General features: G+C 43.7%; 1 protein-coding gene across 1 annotated transcript in view; it reads right to left on the reverse strand.

Annotated features, from left to right (window-relative positions):
• The window catches only part of VWF (von Willebrand factor), a 119822-nt gene that overhangs the window by 76881 nt on the left and 23993 nt on the right, over positions 1 to 18948 (reverse strand). The window contains exons 10-18 of the mRNA XM_063154296.1: positions 18234 to 18280; positions 15190 to 15326; positions 13724 to 13862; positions 13036 to 13136; positions 10434 to 10629; positions 9646 to 9861; positions 3471 to 3711; positions 2591 to 2685; positions 775 to 935 (exon numbers count right to left, since the gene is read on the reverse strand). Coding sequence (XP_063010366.1) covers positions 775 to 935; positions 2591 to 2685; positions 3471 to 3711; positions 9646 to 9861; positions 10434 to 10629; positions 13036 to 13136; positions 13724 to 13862; positions 15190 to 15326; positions 18234 to 18280 — 1333 coding nt within the window. The remainder of the gene's footprint in view (positions 1 to 774; positions 936 to 2590; positions 2686 to 3470; positions 3712 to 9645; positions 9862 to 10433; positions 10630 to 13035; positions 13137 to 13723; positions 13863 to 15189; positions 15327 to 18233; positions 18281 to 18948) is intronic.

An 18948-nucleotide genomic window follows, 5' to 3' on the forward strand; every position in this document is an offset into this window, starting at 1 on the left:
GAAGGATGGCTGGATCAGAGAAACTCAAAAATGGGTTGGGTTGAAAGGAATCTTAAAGATCATCCTGCTCCAACCTCCTGCCAGGGGCAGGGACACCTTCCCTGCTCCAGGTTGCTCAGAGCCTCATCCAACCTGGCCTTGGGCACTTCCATGGATGGGGCAGCCACAGCGTCTCTGGGCAACCTGTGCCAGGGCCTCACCACCCTCACAAATAAAGATTTTTTACCTCACAACCAATCTAAATCTGCTCTCTGCCAGTGTGAAGCAATTCCCCCTTGTCGTGTTACTCCAGGCCCTTGTCAAGAGTCTCTCTCCATCTTTCCTGTGGGCTCCCTTCAGGCATCGGAAGGCCACAATGAGGTCACCCCCAACCCTTTCTCTTTGCCAGGCTTAACAATCCCAATTGTCTCAGCCATTTTTTGGAGGAGAAGTCCTCCAAAATAGGTCCCCCCTATGATCAACCTGAATATGGGAATCTCTCTCCCGTCTCTCTGGCCAAGAAAGTTCAACACGACTGAGGAGGAGTTTAGGAGCAGAGCTGAAGGAAGACATAAACTGGTCTTCAAGGCAGCTTTGGAATTTCGATTAATAATTATTTTTGCAAGCTAAAGTTCATCTTCAATGCTTGTACATGTTCTTTAAGCCAGGCACAACTTGACAGTCAATACTTCACAACCACTTATTCCCAAGCTGCAAGAAGACTATTGGTAGCAGAGAATGAAGGCAAGAAACAAACAGGACCTGCTTCTTGCTGCTGTATTGAAAGCTGCTTACCATCCCTTTTGGACAGAGGCATCCAGATATGCAGCCATGGCTGATGCACTCCAGGTCATAGTTTTGGCAGGTCTTGGTACATTCCACTCCTTCTGCTCTTGGGTTGTTGGCAGGACAGATAATTTTTTCCATGGGGAATCTGCATGTCAAGCTCCTTTTTACTTTAAAAAAAAAATGAGTTCAAAAAAAGGGCAATTAGAACTCAAGTACTCATTGTTGGCACAGTATTTTTCTAAAAGGTGGATCTTTGATTTGAAAATTAATTTCATTAATTAGAAAATTAATTTAGAATATAGCCTGCAGCAACATCATTAGATATGACATGGCAAAGAAAACAGCCCATATACTTCCCCTGGAGTGACCTCAGTTAGGCTGTCATGAAAGCAGCTATTTAACACTGAAGCAAAAAAGCTGCACTAAATAAGTAAGTGCAACTCCAGACTGCACTGGGGCTATGCAAACACCCCTAAGAACTGTACAAAGTTAGCAGAAAATGGATATTCTGAGAAGCAACAGCATCTTATATTATTGCATTTAGACCCATTTCTCACACTGAATGTAGCTACATCCGTGACTGTAAAAGTAGTGCCCTGAGCTTCAATAAAAACTGTTTGAGACTTCAGGATCTGACAGAAGATCAGAATGTCCCAAGAAACTATTTCAAGTGGTACTAGCAATGTGTCTCTATGAGGTTTTGTAATTCTTGACATCCTATTATCAGGAAAAATATGTCTTAGGAGCATTAAGGGAAGAGTTTGGTGAGATATTCACCTGGAAGGCCTCATTTGAAGAACAGGTGACCCAACCAGTGACACTGTCACTGGTGTCCTAGCAGGTCACTGCCCTGTACCTACAGAGGCATTTACAGTGTTTTCCTCTAGAAGTTGATTTATCCTGAGAAGGTGCAAAGACAAACAATTACCCTTTGTCTCCAATGCACTGGCAAATATCAACCAGAAATTTCCTCCAGACCCCGTGCACAGGAGCATTTGTCAGAGTGCCGTGGAAGTCACTGTGGTTAGCTCTACTGGTGTTCCCATAGGGATCATAGGTTATCCTGAGCTGGAAGGCACCCACAAGGATCACGAAGTCCAGCTCCTGGATATTCTCAGGCCTCCCCAAAGCCCCACTAGCCCTTTCCCCCCTGAGATGCATCCAGTCTCAAACCCCCTATGCCATGAAAATCCCATAAGCTCCATCCATGTATCAGTGAGAAACCCCAAAAGATCCCAGAGCACTGCTGGCCTTTCTCCAATACTGCCAACTCCAGTTAGATGCTAGAAGTGTTCCCATGCACCTTTCACAGCCAAATGTTCGATAAACCTGTCCACTGATGGGAAACATGGTAGCTATCAGTCTCCAGGAGGTTTCATGGAGATTCCTGCTGGCTGGAAGGCACACTGGAAACCTGGCAGCAGTGTAACCTTTAGGCCACTAAAAGCCTCATTTACACCAGGAAAGAGTTTGCATCCTGCTAGTGAGAAACAGAAGGTATAAAATTGATGAGTTACTGACGTCTTGTGATCCTCAAATAGCAACTGGAGACCTCACATCACTGGCATAGGTGATCCTTTACCCTTTTCAGCTCAAGAGAGACTGCAGTGGTTAATTATAATTTTGAGAGGTGAGATTCAGTGAGCCCTGCACCCTCCCATACATTCCTTTTGTTTCTATCCCACAAAAAAAAAATTGGATAAAATCTCACAATATCACAGCTGTTGCAACCTCTGAAATTTCTTCTCCAATCAAAACTACCAAGACACTAAAGAGAAAAAAAAATTCAAAATAAATTATTAAGATTTTAAGGCATACTAACTTCTGGGAGATGGCCTCTCATCAGCAAAAACATCAGCCAGGAAGGCACCAGGAGCTCTGTTTGTACTGCAGTGCATAAATCCATTCTCACAATAGCTAAGAAAAACAAACAGCTTATATGTAATTAAACAGCATTCAGCTTTTGCTCACACTGGTTTTTAGTCAATAGGGAACTTGTCAGAATACAAAACTACACCTCAGTGGGGCTGAGCTGTTGCTCTCCATCCACTGTGTCTACCAACATTAAAGGCAATAATTCCTTAAGGGAGTTGATGCCACACAGTGGCATGGAAACCCAGCTGCCTGCTGGCCCTGACCTGCTGGATCCAGTGCAGCTGCACAGGGATAAAGCTAAGCAAGACAATAGTCAGCTTTGCTGAGGAAAAGAAGTAAGGGACCATCCAGTTACTGAAACCTGGGATTTTTGTGGTAGAGAGGAAGACACTGTTCCCAAAACTGGGCCTGTCCAGAGATTGCATTCCCACTCCAAGTGTACTGCTACTCAATTTAACAATTAGAAATGCTTTTTAATACTTGTATCTTTGACAAGAGGTAATTAGGTTTTAACAGTTAAGAATTATAGCACAGTACATTAAAGTGACATTTTAAAAGCCCACAAAGTAGCTATTGTCAGTAATTAAGCTCCACTTCAAACTCGCAGGAACTGTTAATAGGACAGGGCTTAATACCAAGTAAGGTGGTATTTGAAATTAATCAGAGCACGATACAATAGCAAAACTCACCATTTGGATTCTTGGAGGCAAAATCTTGCCTTTTCTTTAACTAGTTTCAGTGGATGCACAGGAACTGACCCAACAACTCAAGCCCTCTAAAAAGTGGAGCGATGGTGTGTAGGGAAGGGTTAGGAATAGTGCACTTACCACATGGAGTAATGGTTTGAGAAGACATCCTCTGGCTGGAAGATCTCCCCATCATAGTAACAGGAGCACTGGGATTTGGGCACACACTGCTCATGCTCATCCAGGTATTGCCCAGGGGGACAGTAGCACCCCTCCAGGCACAGCTGCTCACAGTCCTCCTCCGGGTAGGACAGAGACTGGCACGTCTGGTTGCACGGCATCCCACATTGTTGGTACACCTGGCCTTCAGGACAGGCCATTGCTGGTGAAACACATGACGGAGAAGAGCATTTGATTCAAATCCAGCTAAAGGAACAGCTGCCTAAAACAGACTGGGAAGCTTGGGATTAAAAGGCATTTGCTCAATTTACTTGTCAATGAGTGTTACACCATCCCTCCTTAACTGCAGCACTGGCGTAGCCTAAGGCACTGCAAACAAAACCTTACTAAAGGAAACAAAACCTTACTAAAGGAAATTCCCCATAAATGTCAGGACTGGACTACCCTGCACTGTGATGGAAATCTAGCCACAGAATTTTGCCCAGAACATGAAACACGCTCTGTCCAACCTGTGTTATTATCTGGATCACAGCCAGGATAACCTAACTGAAGCTCCCCTGAAGGGAACCTATAAAAAAGATGGAGAAACACTCTTGGCAAGGGCCTGGAGTGACAGAACAAGGGGGAATGGCTTCACACTGACAGAGAGTAGGTTCAGATTGGATCATAGGAAGGAATTCTTCCCAGTGAGGGTGCTGAGGCCCTGGCACAGGTTGCCCAGAGCAGCTGCGGCTGCTCCATCCCTGGAAGTGTCCAAGGCCAGGCTGGATGGGCCTTGGAAAAACCTGGGCTAGTGGAAAGTGTCCCTGCCCATGGCAGGGGGTTGGAATGACACGGTCCGTTGGAATGACATGTTTGGGTCCCTTCCAGCTCAAACTATTCCATGATCCCATGCATTAAGAGCATTACAAGTGTCATCTACATATTCACACCTCTCTACCTTTGCAACATATTTAGGGACTATTTGGTCAAAATAAGTAGAAAAGTAGTAGAAAAGTATTTTTCTGCTTTGGTAAACAGGAGTGCAGCAATACTCAACAGCCTCACATCCCAGAAGCACTCTGTGGTTTCTATGAAAACAAGTGCAAATAATGAAGTAATCTAGCAATCACAGAGCCAAACCTTGATACTAACAACTTTTGATGATTATCTCTTTCATATGAAGACTAATTATGGCCTTTGTAGCCATTTTGGCTTCTTCATTTTTAAAACTGCCACTTCTACAGGGCCGATTTTGAGGCATTCACCTCTGCACACATCAGCATCAGCGCTAGGTGGCAGCTATGACAACACATTGCAGAAGATAGGACACGAGCTTGTTTCATCAAGAGTTTGAATTTAACAGGCCTCCTGATAACCAGAGGTTACACTGTAGTTTGTAGCAACCTTCCACAGCAAACAGTTGTAAGGTTATGAGGAACGACGTTGGCACATTTGTACCTTGCTGAAACCAAGATCAAAGGGTTAGAGAGAAAGCCCTTCCTCTTGTAATTCCTGCAGAATGATGTGATAATCCCTACTCTCTTCTAACTCACATCCCTGGGAACTCTGGCAGCCATGGAATAACAGGATAGTCCTGCAGCTTCAGCCAGGTGTTCACTGGACTAGCAAAGCAAGGCCTATGTACTGACCAGTGACTCATGGTCACCTTCACAAAACTCCTCTGAAATGAAGAATTATTCCTGCCTACTGGAGAGAGACATGGTTGCACCAGCTTCTCTTGAGGCCCCTGCAGCCCCATACATGGTAGTACAACACCCTAAACTGAAAATCCAGCCCAGAAATATCTAAGGTGACTTGAACTCCTCTTAAGAGCAAAAATCTCCCAAATCTGGGACCGGTGCCCAAACTGCTTAATGTACCTTTCACACCACAGTCCAAGACATGTGTGCTCATCAATACAGCAAATGCTTCCTAATTCGGGACACAGCAGAAGATAGACTCATTCACTGTTACAGGAATTTTTGGCAGCATTCACAAAAATGTGCTTCTGACTTACATAAACCTGATCTTTGCAGTAAATCAAACCCTGAACAGGCACAGCCCATGGCTGAGGACCATTTTAAAAATAACTTTCATTATTAAAGGCACATCCCAGCAGGAGAACCATGGAGCCTCAGCCAAAAGTACTATTTGTTACACATGAACCTCTGGAAACATGGAACTGATTTGGCAGGTTTCAGATGGGTACATCAGTTTATGAGTTTCAAGATTCAAAAAAAGGATGTGATAAATGAGCCCAGAATCCTGCCCTACTTTCTAGTCAGTTGTAACACTCCCTATCCACGGGACAACTTTGCAGTAGATTCCTTTCTTAGATAAACCTTTGTAATCCATGTGTGGGAATGACTTCAAAGTGATCAATGTGAAAGACAGCAAGTTTCAATTAGATATTAGGAAGAAATTTGTCTTTGTGAGGGTGCTGAGGCTCTGGCAGCGGTTGTCCAGAGAAGGTGTGGCTGACCCATCCCTGGAAGTGTTCAGGGACAGGCTGAAAGGGACTTGGAAAAACCTGGTCTAGTGGAAGGCGTCCCTTGGAACAAGATGATCTTTAAGGTCCCTTTCAACCCAAACCATTCTATGATTTTCCTTGCCTATGTACCTCCTAAAATTTTTTGAACATCCCCTGTTTTTCCAGTTATGCTTCCAAATGCCATTCTTACACGCCACATCCCAATACACTGCTCTATCCCTTCCCAGCAACATTTGTTTTTAACTACAAAAAGGCAAGACAAGTGACCTGGGAAAGGCCTGATGTCTGTACTGTGTAATACACTGCCACTAAAAAAAAAAAACAATCCCATTATTGACAGGAAAATTAGAGAAAAAGGCAAGATGCATCTAGTCCCTGTGGATGGCTTCTATAAAACCAAAACAGCTCAATGCTGTGCTCAAAGCACAGCCTATCCCAGGAATAAGATGAGAAACAGTGGGAAAGCATTGGAAAAAATGTCTTTGCATCGAACAGCTCATGCAGCTTATAGGGGCAGGTTTTGAAATCAGAGTGAAAGAGACAAACCATAGCCAGTTCCTCAAGTAACACAAGGTGAAAACGTTGCCACCTCTGAGTGAAGGCAGACCCTGCCAGAACTAGATTTAACACAGCTTCTCTGCCATGCTGAGGCCCAGCATGCCCTGTAGCCATTCTCATATGCTGCTCAGACCCTGTCCTTAATTTCCTTAATTCCCTACTCCAGCACTCTTAGATTTATCCTATACAAATCCTCTTACAGAAGGCATGCAAAGCTACCAACTGCCCCAGCACTACCACATTAAGGAACATAACAGGATTAGCAACATGTCCTAAAATCTGAAGGAAGATCTAGGGACCTGCTGATGGATTCCCCTGTGCCACAGAACAATACACACATGGGACAGGTAAACACAGAATGTATGGGTTGGAAAAGACTGTAAGATAACTGAATACAGCCATTAACCTCACACTGCCAAGTCCACCACTAAAGCATGTCCCTCAGTGCCACATCCATGTGGCTTGCAAATACCTCAAGGCATGGTGATCCAACAACTTCTCTGGGTGGCCTGTGCCAGTGCTTGATAACAATTTCCATGAAGAATGTTTACATAAAACCTAATCTGAATCTCTCTGTGAAACCTGAGGCCATTTCCTCTCCTCTTGTCCCTTGTTCCCTGGGAGCAGACCCCAACCCCCACCTGGCTGCACCCTCCTGTCAGAGTTCTAGAGAGTGAGAAGATCTCCCATGAGCCTCCTTTTCTCCAGGCTTAGCCCCACCTCAGCTCCTCCTCATCATATTTGTGCTCCAGAACTTTCTTCAGCTCCATCCCCTTTTCTGGACAGGCTCCATCTCCTCAATGTCTTTCTTGTAGTGACAGGCCCAGAAAGACCCCAGGATCTGAGGTGTGGCCCCAGCAGTGCCAACCCAGGGGACAGTCACTGCCCTGGCCCTGCTGCCACACCATGGCTGGCACAGCCCAGGTGCCATTGGCCTCCTGCCCCCCTGGGCACGCCTGGCTCCTGTCCAGCCGCTGTCCCCAGCACCCTCAGGGCCTTTCCCATCTTTCCAGCCCCTCTGCCCCAGCCTGGAGCTGCAGGGGGTTGGTGTGACCCAAGGCAGGACTGGGCCCTTGGCCTTGTGGAATCTCAGAGCACTGGCCTGGGCCCATGGATCCAGCCTGTCCAGATCCCTCTGCAGAGCCTTCCTGCCCTCCAGCAGATCCACACTCCACCCAGCTGGGTGCTGTCCATGAACTTACTGAGGATGCACTCGATCCCCTCACCTAGATCCTTGATTAAAATATTAAATAAAACTGGCCCAACTACTGAGCCCTGGGGAACAACACTGGTGACCAGCCCCCAGCTGGGTTTAACACCATTCACCACCACTCTCTCAGCCCAGCCATTCAGCCTGGGTTTTAACCAATTTTTTACATGCAGCTGCACGAGAGACACAGCCCTTCACAGTGTGGCCTGTCTGCTTCTCCCTTCCAGCATGAAGGGATTGGCTTGGTGCTTATTCAGAGTGGGTTACAGGGGTATGAGTCAGGTCTTAAATAATCAAACTGCAACTAAAATAATGTCAAAGATAGGGGAGCTGAATGCACTTGTTAGCTTGACACAGAGCAGAAATGCTGCGCTACACTAATGACTTTGCTCCCTGATACTTATCCACTCCAAATCAAGCAAACTGGTTCTGTCAAGTCATTTCCCAAGAAACCAAATCTCTGGGGATGAAGGTAGGGGTGCAAGACATATTCAGTGCATTGGGCCACCAGCACAAATTACACAACCTGCACACTCACATCTCAAACCCATTAAGAAACAGAGATTGCTCTCCCTCATGTGTCAGGAGATGTCTAGGGCACTAGGATTATTTAATGGGGGCTGATGGATCTGCAATCAGAGAAATTGTCACTTTGTGCGAGTACAAAGCTCTCTGTAATGTACAGAAAGGAAGAAGCAGCTCTGCACTATTAAAGATTAATTGTGAAAATTAACTTGTTCAATTACAGAAAGAGCAATGGGGCATTATCGCTCCTCTTTCTTTCAGCCTCCAGACCTGCAGAGTTCTGAAAGGATTTTTATTACATTACTGTTCCACTACCTGAACATTTACATAAACTAGGTAAAATATTATAAAACCATGCAGCAGTTTAATATAAATTGGGTTTGTTCTCATTAGCAGCAAGCACTCCACAGCCTGCAAAAGTTGTGGTTACTGACCTTGCAGACCCTACCAGGTCAAAGGCCAGAGACCTCTCTCTTTTCCACTTTCTACACACTCAGTTTATAAATGTTTTTCCCAACCTCTGCTTGGGTAAATAAAAGAGAACAAATCTGGAGAGCTGCCAAGCCCACATGCTTTCCCCCAAATTTTTCAATTGTCTTCTTTCCTTTATAACAAAGTTGCTCAGGAAAATGGAAAAACATTCACTTCACAAATATTTATGGGAAAATATGTCTGTGCTCAATCAAAATTACATGACAATGGATTTTTTTCTACCACATTGACCTAAGAGAGAAATAAAAGAAATGAAAGGTGTTGGACTGTTCTGCTCCAGCTTCTTGGCAGTTTGGCTATTAATCTTGTCTTGGATAAGAGAGAGACAGATGTCAGAGAGGCTGTGGTACCTCAATTTTTTGGAGATATTCAAAATTTTTCTGGCCAAAACCTCAGGCAATCAACAGTAATTTAGCCTTTCTGTGAGCAGGGGTGATGCCACAAGACTGCCAAAATTCTTTTCTGATACAAGTTGGTCCTGCCCTTTTGTGCTTCCTCCATAACCCCACGTTCAGGAGTCACTGATGAGGTCAGGACCTGGGAAGCTTGAGCCTCAAAAAAAGGCAGTTCATGGATTACTACAAATCACTTGGGAGATTCCTAGCCTAGGACATTCAGAAAGTTTCCAGGTGAGTAGGTGAAAATGGAAATCCAGGAAAAAGTTCTGTGGAGCTGTCTCAGATCAACACTTCTCTCCCCCAGTGCTGAGCAGTCCCTGGTAACACCTTCTGCATCCTTATCAGTGTGAAGGGAAGATTTACTCTCATCATTTGCATAAGGAAAATCTGGCATCTCATTCTAAATCTTTCACACAACACTGCTAGAAAAACTCCTTCAGGAGGATGACAATAAGTGGGTTTGAGCAGCAGTGCACTTACGGCAGAAGTCAGGTTGTCTCCACTCCACCAGGATGCTTTTCCTGGCACAGGCTGCTGCATAATTAGCAATGGCAGAGCACAGGCAATCCTTGCCACTGGAGCAGGAGCAAACATCAAAGCGACAGTTCTTCACATAGGGAGTGGGACTCACTACATAGTGACAAGGTTCAAAGGCAGGAGACATCAGAACTGAGCAGGAATCCTCAGCATACTTGGCTAAAAAGAGAAAAATTACATGCTCATACTGAATCAGTCAATCAGTGTGGCTTTCAAGGAAAGCCAGAGGAGACACAGTAAGCATTTTCTCTTCCTTTTATAAAAGAAAAAATAACCAAACAAACCCCACAAGAATAAAATAGGATCAGGCAGGCACAGATAGCACCATAGCTCATACATCATGAGCTCTACTGAAAGAATAATGTCTCAAGAGTAAAACAAATCAAGGAAAAGCAATGCTTTTATATTCCATTAGCACTATTTCTGGCGCTGTAATTCCCCTTACAGGGCCTTTGCTTTCTGCTGCCTTTTTTATATTTGCAAAATTAAACTAGTTTTTGCTTTCAATTTTCACAAAATATTATGTTTTCCTTATGAGACCTGCATCAATACAAGTCTCTCTGTGTGTGGTTTTTTTTGTTGCTGTTGTTTATTGGGTTTTTAAAAATATATATTGCAGCCACCCTGGTGGTAACATAAGCAACATCAGGTTCTTCTCTTTATTTTCCTTTTTTGTGTAAATGGAAGATCACCATTTGCTGCACATGTTAATTTTGAATAGAGTTCAGTACCTAAATGAGGATTGAGGTTGCAGGGGTCACTGTCTTGTTTTAACAAGTCCTGGCATTCAGCATTGAGCTTCCAGGAATTTCCAAAGTCTTCCAGAAGGGATTCCACCATGCCAGAAGGTGTAAGAAAATCATCCCCTTGGTTCCCATCATAATTTCCACACAGCCCACACATCCTTTCGGAGTAGACTGGGGACACCTAAGGAACACAGCATTTGCCTGGTCATCTTCTAGAACAGGTTACTACTGTAGAGGAAGATTTTTTTAAGGAATGAGCCATACACAACTGAATAGTCCAGAAAATTCTCAAACACAAAGAAAAATGCTACAGACACAATGCCATTGTACTGTATTTTCAAACTTCTAACAAAATTGCTACTATTAGTAGCTGCAGGACAATTTTTACACAGTACAGTGAATTTCAGAGGGTGACTAAGAGAAAAATAGCTTATTTTTATGCCTTGATCAGCAGTCCAGTTTAGTCTTTCCTTGTTCTCACTGTTCATTCATATAAATGAGCAGGGCAACAGTGGGGCTGTAATTTTTTTAAATGCAATTCCAATGGCACCTGGGAGCATTTCACATTTTAAAGGAAAATTGGATGATGAAGGAAAAATACACTAATATCCCCTAAAGCTACTTCATATTAGAGCTTCCTGCTGCCCAGAGGAACTTCAAGCAGACTAAAACCAGAATTTCCAACAATCCACAGAGCAGGTGCACTTTTCACCTGTTTTATTCCTGCTGCAAATCAAGGAGCATCTGAAAGATAATCCTAAACCTAGAGGTAAACAGGGAGAAATCTCCTAAGCAACACCTGCATCACAAAGGCACCAATACCTTTTATTTTAGTAAGAACTGACAGTTTCTGTTAGGAGTAAAGCTCAGGTACATTACAAACACCACATTACAGTTACATTACAAACACAGGAACTCTGATGCTACATCAGCCCTCTCTATTCATGTAGCTGAGTGCGAGTTTAGGCAGGCTTGCAGGAGTAACCAGTGAAACAAACAAAAAAAGTTATAAAAATTCACATTTTTCAAAGAAAATAGTTTTTATGTATAAATAAAATAAAAAGCATCCTCCAAAATATAACCTAATACTACCCAGCATTCAAACACGGGGGTCAGAGAATAAATATGGAGCATCAAAAAGAACAATCAGAGAATAAATATTCTTACTACTAAGAGTATTACTGCTCTTTCACATACTCTGCAGATGGAGCAGTGACTCACAAGTCCAAATTGTGCAGTATTTTGGAGTGGAAACTCAAATCACAAATATCAGGCAGTTACAGAAAGGAGAGTCTTCTTGAGGAACACAGGAAGAATTTTTGCCAGAACAAGGTAATGGAAGTGTATCACTTCCTCCAATTATTATCAGCAATACTTGGCAAGAGGTCAATCTCCAAATCCAGTATAAAATAACTCTCCAAAAGCAATTAAAGAGATGCTTTAGATGCCCAGCAAGGGAAGGAGCAGACAACTGGAGAAACTTCCACTGCTTTTATAGGTAGATGATCTGGAGCAGAAAATTAGGTTTGTTTTCAATGGGACAAAAAATCTGCCCAGTTATATGGGTTTCTGACCTGGGAGAAAAATATTTTGAATACTGAGGAAAGCCAAAACTCCTGAGATGTGCTAAGAGATTGAAGTGAATTATTCTAAGCCCCAAAAGAACTTTTAGGACCCTCAGAGCACAGAGATACAGGTTAAATCAAAACAACAACCACAAACCAGCAGATGCTTTCTAAAATTATTCCAGACCTTTCTTATCCGTTTTCTTTTCAACTCTTGAACTCAGTTCTGAACTGGCTTTCATAACCCTTGGTGCTGTGCCAGACATGACATTTAAGCCAGATTTCGGGGCAGGGGAGGAGAATGCAAAAGCAACACCATGGTTCAAGGAGGACAGCATTTACCACTCGGCAGAAAATCTCAGGAAAACTGGTTTTCTTGGCAAGACTCCTCTCAGTGAGCAGACTCCTACTAAAAGGGGGATTTAAAGGCAACAGGGCTGTGGTTACACTTCCTTACAGATAATTTCTTTTAAACTTAGCTCAATTTTTCTGTACTTTGCTGTCTCTGCAGCACCAACAAAACCTAATTGTTAATCAAGGCTGACATTAAAATATTCCTCACAGTAGAAGGAGCCCACAACACATCTATGAGCTGATTTCTATTTCCTGGAAAATATGAGTAACTGTGTCTCTGGGTGCCTTTCCTTCCTTTATTTTAAGTCATTCACATCTGTTCGTTTAGACAAGGCAGTCAAAGCAAACAAAAACAAAACTCCAGTATGGAGGATATCTGCTCAACAAAACACAAAACTGTTCATGGTTAATAACGGCTGTCATTACACACACATCCAAAAAAAAAAAAAAAGGGGGGGGGTGAAAAAAGCTATCAAGCTGCTCTAAGATGAAGTGCTTGTTTCTGGAATACAAAAGAACCTGTGTATTACTCTGGGAGTAGCAAAAGAGAAAGGAATTCCTAACATGCAACAAAAAGCAATTTCTGACTTCAGACAAGAAAATCTTTGTACATATTTGGGTGGAATGAGAGAGGGGGCAAACAGGCAGAAAAAAACCAGAAAAACTACCTTCACTAGGAGTTGTCCATGACCATCCCAGTCAATCTGCAGATCATCCCCATAGGTGAGGCGAACTGAACTCCTCACCACACGCTGGACACGGAGAGCACCTAAAGGCAACCACAGGGTGCTAGTGAGCTTTTACAAGATATAGTGACAGGACAAGAGGGAATGGCTTTACATTGACAGAGAGCAGGTTTAGATTGGATATCAGGAAGAAATTTTTCCCTGTGAAGTTGCTGAGGCCCTGGCACAGGTTGCCCAGAGCAGCTGTGCTGCCCCATCCCTGGAAGCGGCCAAGGATGGGGCTCAGAGCAACCTGGGATAGTGGAAGGTGTCTTGGTCAAGGCAGGAGGGTTGAACCAGATGATCTTTAAGGTCCAAACCAAATAATTCTGTGATTCCATGATTTCAAGCTTCTGTTGAAAAATAATAATTTCAAAAAAGAATAGACCAACAGTGATTTTCACAAATCTCACAAGTGCAGATGAGCTTAATTCTTCTGATTTTAGAGAAGCCAAGTCAAGATCTGTCTGCTTCATGGAGAGAAGCTGAAATGATAGAGCTTCTAGAAGACACTGCAAGAGAGTTTGGCATTGAAAACACTCTTTGATTAAGCTGGGCTAAGGCATGTCTAAAACCACTACTAAGCAGGAGGCTTTCAGTGGCTGGCCAGAGTCAGCCCATGTGAACACACCTTGCAGTGAAGGGATCTGTATGTCCTGTCCATTCAGCGAAACTCCTCCTCCATGTTTCATTTTAATGATGCTGTTGTCCATATCCCGGATCCGGACAGAAGCTGAGCGAGTGCACACAGCATCAGGATCATCTGCACACTGCAGAGAAAGGAAAATCTGCCTCAAACATCAGGTTTTCACTTTCTTGGTAACTTAGTACCAGAAGGCATTTTGGCATCTAATTTGAAAGGTGTTGAGTGTCACACTGGTTTTATAGATCTGGTTTCTGCATTCCACAAACAGCAGGCTGGCAGCCCTCCCTCCATTATCCCATTAATCATGCACCAGGGCTGAGCTCCCCATCTCAGAACTTGGAAAAGGATCTGTGGATGTTCCACCAGACCCCTGGCAGTGACCAGCCCCAGAGTTGTGGCAGGAGCAGGAAGGACACCTGACCCACTCAGCCTGGGGAAAAAAGCCACTTAGTTCACATTACCCAAGACTGCTGAGGTGTTTGTTTTCCCGGCTTCGGGATACCTAGATGAGGAACAGGGATTGCAGGGGCCCCACGTCTCCTCCCTGGTTTCAAAAGGGAAGTTTCAGTGGAAACCTGTCCTGCAGGTTCCCAAGCACTGATGGCTATCAGAGCTCTCTAATGCAGGAGACAGACGCAGATGGCATGGAGAACTGTCACAACCCATTTCTCCAAAGCCTGCAACTTCCCTGGTGCTGCTGGATACTGATACTGAGCTCCCCTTCCCTCCTGTCAGTCTCCTGTCTCCATTTCAACTCTCCCTGACTTCAGTTCCACTGTCCCTGTCACCTTTCTTCCCCTCTCCTTGCCTCAGGGTCTTTTTCAGTCTCTAGGTTTGTTCACCTTTTCCCAAGAACAACTCGTCGATTTATTTCACAACTGTGTAAACCTCCCTGTGACATCCCCCTTCAGGGTCTCCAACCCTCCCTGCACTTGTCTGGCTCCCTTTCCTGCCTCTCTGCAGCTGCCTCTCACACATCCATCAGGGGAGGCAGCAAAGAGTCAGTAGCTGCTGTCTGAGTACAAAGAAAAATCACCAGCCAATCTGACTAAATGGGAAACAAAGCAAGGCACTGCTCCGCCAGTGCACCCTGCTTGGTGTCCAAGGAAATGTCCTTTCCCCACAGGCATTAGGGAAGCACCAGCAGCCAGGGTGCCTGGCAAGGAGTGCACCGTCGCCTCTGTTTGTTTGTTCAGCTGGCAAAGAGTGAGGGCCCATTCTCCAAACATCATAATAAGTCTCCATGCCGAGGCAGGCTCCTGGGAATGGTGGTGAGGAGATGCAAAACACTGATTAACTAAGGAGAAAGACTGCATCTGTTATTTAAACCATTTATCTCATAGGGAAATTACTTCTGTTGGCCGGTGCATCTGCAATTCATGTCATAGTCCCACAGCCCCGCCCGCACTCTCAAGAGCATGCGCAGAGGCATCAGCCGAGGCTGCTGTTACCTGCACCGTCTCGATGATCACAGAGAAGGAATTTCCCACACAATCCTTGGCAAATAAGTACTGGCAAATCCCACTGAAGGTGAAATACTTGTTGTCAAAGCTTTTGAAATGGGACTGGCCGGTGACAGAGCATTCCCCTAGAAAAAGCAAAAAGCCATTAATCATCCCCGTGCCAGATTCAAGCAAAATCCTGCTCAGCCCCCACAAGTCTCTGAGGGGGAAGAGCAGCCCTGGTGGAACAGGTTGTACAAGGCCTGAACTCCACACAGACCAGAAAGCACCAGCAAGATCCTTATCTCACTGTTTATTTCCTCAAGACATTACCAGTAGTAACAGAGGAACCAACAACAGCTGGGGAACACAGAAAAAACCGCAGTCAAGAGCTGAAATTTGTGCCTATGGAAAAACCTATATTCTTTTCTTGGGACGCCTTAAATGCCAATATGTTATTTTAGTATAAAATACTTTATGAGAATGAAGAGCTGGAAGATAATGTCTGTGTGAGTCCTTCCAACGGTAAAATTTATGTTGGACTTTACCCTGAACCATCATATCAACTAACAGAAAGTTAAAAATCATTCTATAGTTACAATAGCTACATCTAAAGTCCTCACAGAATAATGGGAAAGCCTGGCTGGACCATCTTTCTACTAGAAAAAGGAGCTATTTAAACATATCAACATTTGAAGTTGTTTTGGTAAGTTGTGGCTTTTCACTTCCCGGAAGGCAGTATCCCAGTACTACAGCTGGGATTTAGTGTCGCATCATGCAAACACATGGAAAGGCTCCAGCTCCACAGAGCTTGCAAAGAAAATCTTCCATATGAGAAGACCATCACACTTACAGATGATCCCATGGCAAATAAGGTGGGCAGTCACTTCCTCACCCAGAACAAAATACAAGTGCTAGGCATACATTGGCCATCACCAACCAAAGGTTGGAGAAGGGTTAAATGTTACAAGCTGGCAGGGGAGCTCTATGAGTTATTCTCTCTTCACTGCCTTTAAGTCCCACAGAAGATCTGTCTAATGAACATCTTGTGGAATTTTCCCTCTTCAGCATATTATTTAGTGTTTACTATCTTAAACCAGCTGATGCTAAAGTACAGATCCTGAGGATTCCCAGCCTTACACAGCTCTGATTCACCCTAAGAGAAGTCCAGCATCTCCTGGATATTTGTCATCCCTTGGAGTTTGATTTTCAGGGCATTCTCTGCAACAAGGAAACGAGGACAGGTTTGAGGCACAGAGAACTGAGGACTGCTATCTAAGACAAGTCCCAGCCTTTGGCACTGCTCCTGAAAGGGAATTTTTCTTTTCTGTGGCCAAGTCTTTACTTATGGATCCCTCTGTCTACATCATTTGACATAATGCATCCCATGAAATTTCCTGAAACCTTCGCCTTCATAATTATTTCCGTTATGATATCTGCTTGAAAGCCTCTTGGTAGTGCCAGCCAGCTTCAGCTTTGGATTCACCTTATCACCAACTTTAAAGCTGGGCAATTCACTCCCACAATATGAAAGCAATCTTTCCTGACAAAAAAAAAAGTTGATCAAAAGAAAAACAGAAAAACCTAAAGTTTATACAAGTAACTACATAAAATTTCTGGACATATGATTTTAGAAATGTTTGTGGTAACTAACCAACAATGAAAATATGCTGCAATATTACTTCAAGTAGAGACAAACACCACAGGTAACAATATAAATTTGGCTACTCTGGGAGGCTTTGCTGCCCTCAGTACAGTTTATAGAGTTTTTAGCAGGCACATGTACAACAGCTGCAGGGATACAACATTCAGTCTTGAACAAGCCTAGTGGAAAACTGATTTAGATATATTGGCAGAAGGTACAAAAATAAGCTGCTTTTCTTTTCCACTTCTGCTCATTTGGGACAGCTTCCCAATTCAGGAAAAGGCTGAAATGCTATACTGCCTCTTGCACAGAGCTGGAGATCAACATCTGTTTGCAAGCCTCAATACCAGATTTATCTTCACTTCTATAATCACTATGAAGAAAATGTGGCTGGAGTTAAGGATAAAAATTTGGCCCACAGAGTATTCATCACAGTCCAGAGAGCAAGGACATTAAAAGCTAGAACCTAAGGAAAAACTGAAGTTACAAAAGCACCTATTTCTTGTTTGTAATCATGCTGCTGCCCATTAGCTAAAAGATGTAATTAATCAGCCTGGGCTGTGTCCTTGAAGCTGTGTTTTAGACAGTGAGATTCTCTGCACTTGAAGAGATCTTTAATTTACAAGCACAGGGGACAGCTCACTAAAAATGTCATTTCCATTTTGAATATTTACATACACCACCTCCCATCCTCTTCCTGAAGTGTTGATACTTTGGGGGAAGTGCTCTTTTGTTCTAAAGCAGGAGGAAAAGGACCATTGATGGGTTAAGCAAGTTTCATGTTACCAAAAAATGACAGACTTTTTTGATAGAACACCCTAAGATTGTTGCAATTTCCCTAACTTGCGAGGGTTGCACAGTCTCATCTCAACAAAAAACCACCAAAGCCCGCAAATCTGCTGTTTTCCTCTCTGGCCATAACCCCAGTCTGCATCTGCAGAGCTGCCTCTCCCATCTGCCAGCACCCATGGAAGGCAGGGCAGCCACTTTCTCACTGGGACTGTTCCTCCTTCACCCACAACATGACCATGAGGGAATTGTCATGGTCAATAAAGTACAATGAGAAATTGTACATGGTCAAAGAAAGCCAGGAGTGTTCCTCTACCTGCAAGCCAATCCTTTGAACATACAGACACTTATAACTGGCAAACTAAGTAATCAAAGCAGGAACCGGCCTTCCCACCAAACAGGATTTTTCATTGCTACACATAAACCACACAGAGCAATGTCTGACTTGTCTCAGGAGAAGAACTTAAAAGTAGGATCCCAACTGGAGTGTACTGGATCAAGCAAGGAAGAACAAAGATTTGCTTTTTTGAGTAAAAAAAAATACCTAAGTGGGGCATGAGTGGGAGGGACGTAGGCAAGGCTTATTTGTCAAAACCTGAAAAGAGTGAAGCCAACATACCTGGGCATTCCCCATTGCTGCAGATCCACATGCCACGTCGACAAATGCTAGGAAAGAGATAGTAGCAAGTTAATTAAGAGAACATGAATATAAATCTTCTGTTGCACATTTTTCCCAAAAAACTGAAAATGGTCATCTGTCCTAGGGAAGTTAGATCAGTCCCCAACATTCCTTCCATCTCCCATAACTTCATTTCTTAATGTAGTCATCCCTTCTTCTCATCATATGACAGCAACTGCTGATAATATGAATAGGTATGGTGGCAGAACTCAAGGATTTCTGGGTTTCCCTGTCAAAGCTCTGTGTTTAATGGAATTTTCATGTATATTCCACTAATGTGGAATGAGTTCAATGCAGTTCTCAAGGTATATCTATCAATACAACAGAATCACAGGGGTAAAAATGTTTGAAGGGACTTCTAGGAAAATAATTTACTACAATCCCCAACTCAGAGAAAGCAATGTCAAAGCTAGATTAGGTGGGTGAGGACCTTGCCCATTTGAGTTTAGAAATATCCAAGATGAGGTCCCACAGCCTCACTGAGCAGCTGTCCCAGTGCAGCACTGGAGAAGGGAGAAGAATTTTTTTTTTTGTGTCAAAACAGAATTTCCTTTTCAGCTTGTGTCCATTGCTTCACAACGTTTTGCTGTTTGCCTCTGAGAAGAGTTTGACCCCATCCTCTTCACAGCCCATCTTTATTAGGCAGTGAAAATTG

The sequence above is a fragment of the Melospiza melodia genome, chromosome 4 (genome assembly GCF_035770615.1).
Source record: "Melospiza melodia melodia isolate bMelMel2 chromosome 4, bMelMel2.pri, whole genome shotgun sequence".
Classification (NCBI taxonomy): domain Eukaryota; kingdom Metazoa; phylum Chordata; class Aves; order Passeriformes; family Passerellidae; genus Melospiza; species Melospiza melodia.